Below are 2,795 nucleotides of genomic sequence, written 5' to 3' on the forward strand. Positions count from 1 at the left end.
ATCAGGTTGATGGTGTTCAAGACTAGCTATTGAATATGAAGTTGTATGATCAGGTTGATGGTGCTCAAGATTAGCTATTGAATAGGAAGTTGTATGATCAGGTTGATGGTGTTCAAGATTAGCTATTGAATAGGAAGTTGTATGGTCAGGTTGATGGTGTTCAAGATTAGCTCCTGGATAGGAAGTTGTATGATCAGGTTGATGGTGTTCAATATTAGCTACTGAATAGGAAGTTGTGTGATCAGGTTGATGGTGTTTAAAATTAACTCCTGGATAGGAAATTGTATGATCAGATTGATGGTGTTCAAGATTAGCTATTGAATGGGAAGTTGTATGATCAGGTTGATGGTGTTCAGGATTAGCTATTGAATGGGAAGTTGTATGATCAGGTTGATAGTGTTCAAGATTAGCTATTGAATAGGAAGTTGTATGATCAGGTTGTTAGTGTTCCAGATTAGCTGCTGAATAGGAAGTTGTGTGATCAGGTTGATGGTGTTTAAGATTAGCTATTGAATAGGAAGTTGTATGATCAGCTTGATGGTGTTCAATATTAACTCCTGAATAGGAAGTTGTATGATCAGCTTGATGGTGTTCAATATTAGCTACTGAATAGGAAGTTGTGTGATCAGCTTGATGGTGTTCAATATTAGCTACTGAATAGGAAGTTGTGTGATCAGTAATATTGAACACCATCAAGCTCCTGGATAGGAAGTTGCATTTTCACTAAAACAATAATTCTGAGAATCCAATATATTTTTCTATTCGTTGTTGAGCATTTACTTCATTGAAATTCACTAGAGATTGGTTTAATGTATATTTATTTATGTTTGTTTTCCTTCTTAAAGTAAATCGGTTTGATATATTAGCTCGATGGGGAACTATAATAAATATTGTTAACATATAAATTCGATATTGTTAACATATAAATTCGATGCATATTTCAATTCAAAGACATAATATTTTATTACTGGAGACGATAAATTGAATTATTGTGGATTTTTTAGAATATTCTAGACCCTTTAATTCTGAAGAAATGGATCACACACACACAGAGGTACACTTTAGGACAAAGATATCGAACCCTACATTTTCTCCTCACATCTAAAATTAATGGCAAAACCCATTTTGGCTTGCTGACCTACCATTTTCAAAGGTATATTTAAAATGTTTAAATATAATTATTGTTATAATAAATAACACAGATCAACTTTCATGATATTTATACCAACATTTTGACTATGAAAAAACTGCCACTCATTAGAATAGTTGTATTTCATGTCGCATATTTCACATTCCACAGATATTGTTATACTTCTGGAAATATGACAAGACACACTATAAATAAATAGATCTGGTCTTTAAATCTCCCTGTTTTCTACAATCTTCCAATAACCAAAAGTTGGTTACATTATTGGTAGAATAAAATAACTTCACCTCCTGTTCTGGTCGAACTGAAAGAAATTGTAAGTTGTATACGTAGAGGAGAATCTTGGAATACAAACTTAGCATCTATATATTGGAGTCACGACAAATGGCGACCATCCGACACTGTAATGCCACAAAGTTAGACTTATGACTAGAGAAATTTGTCACGGCACATTTCTATAGCATGGACGTTAAGTGATGGAAAGCGAAAGAACAGAATATTACTATGGTGAGCCCTTCGACCCCAAAATTCATTGTGATGAAGCTGGACGTATCTTCTGGTTAGCAATATAATAAACAAAGACTTGAAGTTGGTGACTATTCCAGCACACGTTGAAGTAAACGTCTTTCATGAAAAAATATTAACGAAGAAAGTGAAGCCTAACTAATCTCTTTTTTTTAGCCACGCTTCTATTCAATTCTTATAATGCAGATCCAATGCATTTCTTGTGCCTTTCGTCTGTTTAAGCTTTGTCTTGGAAATCGGTGTTCCACTTAAAGTTTCTCAAGATGTGTGGTCCAAGACTGACCTCGTTACAGCCGAAACTAAAGTGTCAGAATAGTGCGTGGTCATCAGAAAGAGCAGGATCGACGATGAAGTCAGTAGTTCCAAGATCAGCAAGGGGTCATAGTACTTGTAAAATACGATTAACCATCAGTATACAGTAATAATGATAAGCATTTCACATTATGAATTATCAATACACTTTTTCAACGCTCCCCCTTTCTCCAGTACTTAACACTTATCATGTAACGTCAGTGACAAGAACACGTGAAACTAGACTTAGCGGCGATGCTGCTATCGATGTATCATACTCTTACAATGTTCAGATAAGTAATGTGAAAACATCCAATAAATATTCTTAGTTTAATATGAACTTTACGTAATAATGTAGTTCCATTGTAGTTCAATGATCGCAAGGATGTTTTTTTTTTCTCCTACCGCTCGTGGTGAAATGTCCGCTGATAGAAGGCTTGGCTATGTTCCTTCCGATTTTCAATCAGGTATCTGGAAGTATACACTCACCAGGTTCCAGGCCAAGCACTATCTCTTGTTTGTCCCTTAAAACTGTGGCATAGGAACAGTACGAAAACCTGGAGAACGAAAATGCACTTTTTTTAAAGAAGGAGTTCACGTGACAGAAATCAAGTAATAAAGAAGAAGAAAAACAGTTACTGTAATTGAAAGTTTTCGTAAAGACAAAGGAATAATTAAAATATGATCATCTCAATCTATTTTTATAAAACACCTGAGAGGCTGTAAATGTGTTCGTATCATGTTTGGGCATTACTTACACTTGAATTTATAGGGAAGTTGTGTGATCAGGTTGATGGTGTTAAGATTAGCTATTGAATAGGAATTGTAAGAT

At 34.6% G+C, this 2,795-nt stretch overlaps 1 protein-coding gene across 1 annotated transcript in view; it reads right to left on the bottom strand.

The window, feature by feature from the left end:
• Nucleotides 1–819: 819 nt before the first annotated feature.
• Nucleotides 820–2,795, bottom strand: part of LOC106475527 (lipase member H-like) — a 20,202-nt gene continuing 18,226 nt past the window's right edge. The window contains exon 7 of the mRNA XM_013936206.2: nucleotides 820–2,520. Coding sequence (XP_013791660.2) covers nucleotides 2,427–2,520 — 94 coding nt within the window. The 3' untranslated portion in view covers nucleotides 820–2,426. The remainder of the gene's footprint in view (nucleotides 2,521–2,795) is intronic.

Source organism: Limulus polyphemus, unplaced genomic scaffold, assembly GCF_000517525.1.
Source record: "Limulus polyphemus unplaced genomic scaffold, Limulus_polyphemus-2.1.2 Scaffold8726, whole genome shotgun sequence".
In the NCBI taxonomy this organism is placed as follows: domain Eukaryota; kingdom Metazoa; phylum Arthropoda; class Merostomata; order Xiphosura; family Limulidae; genus Limulus; species Limulus polyphemus.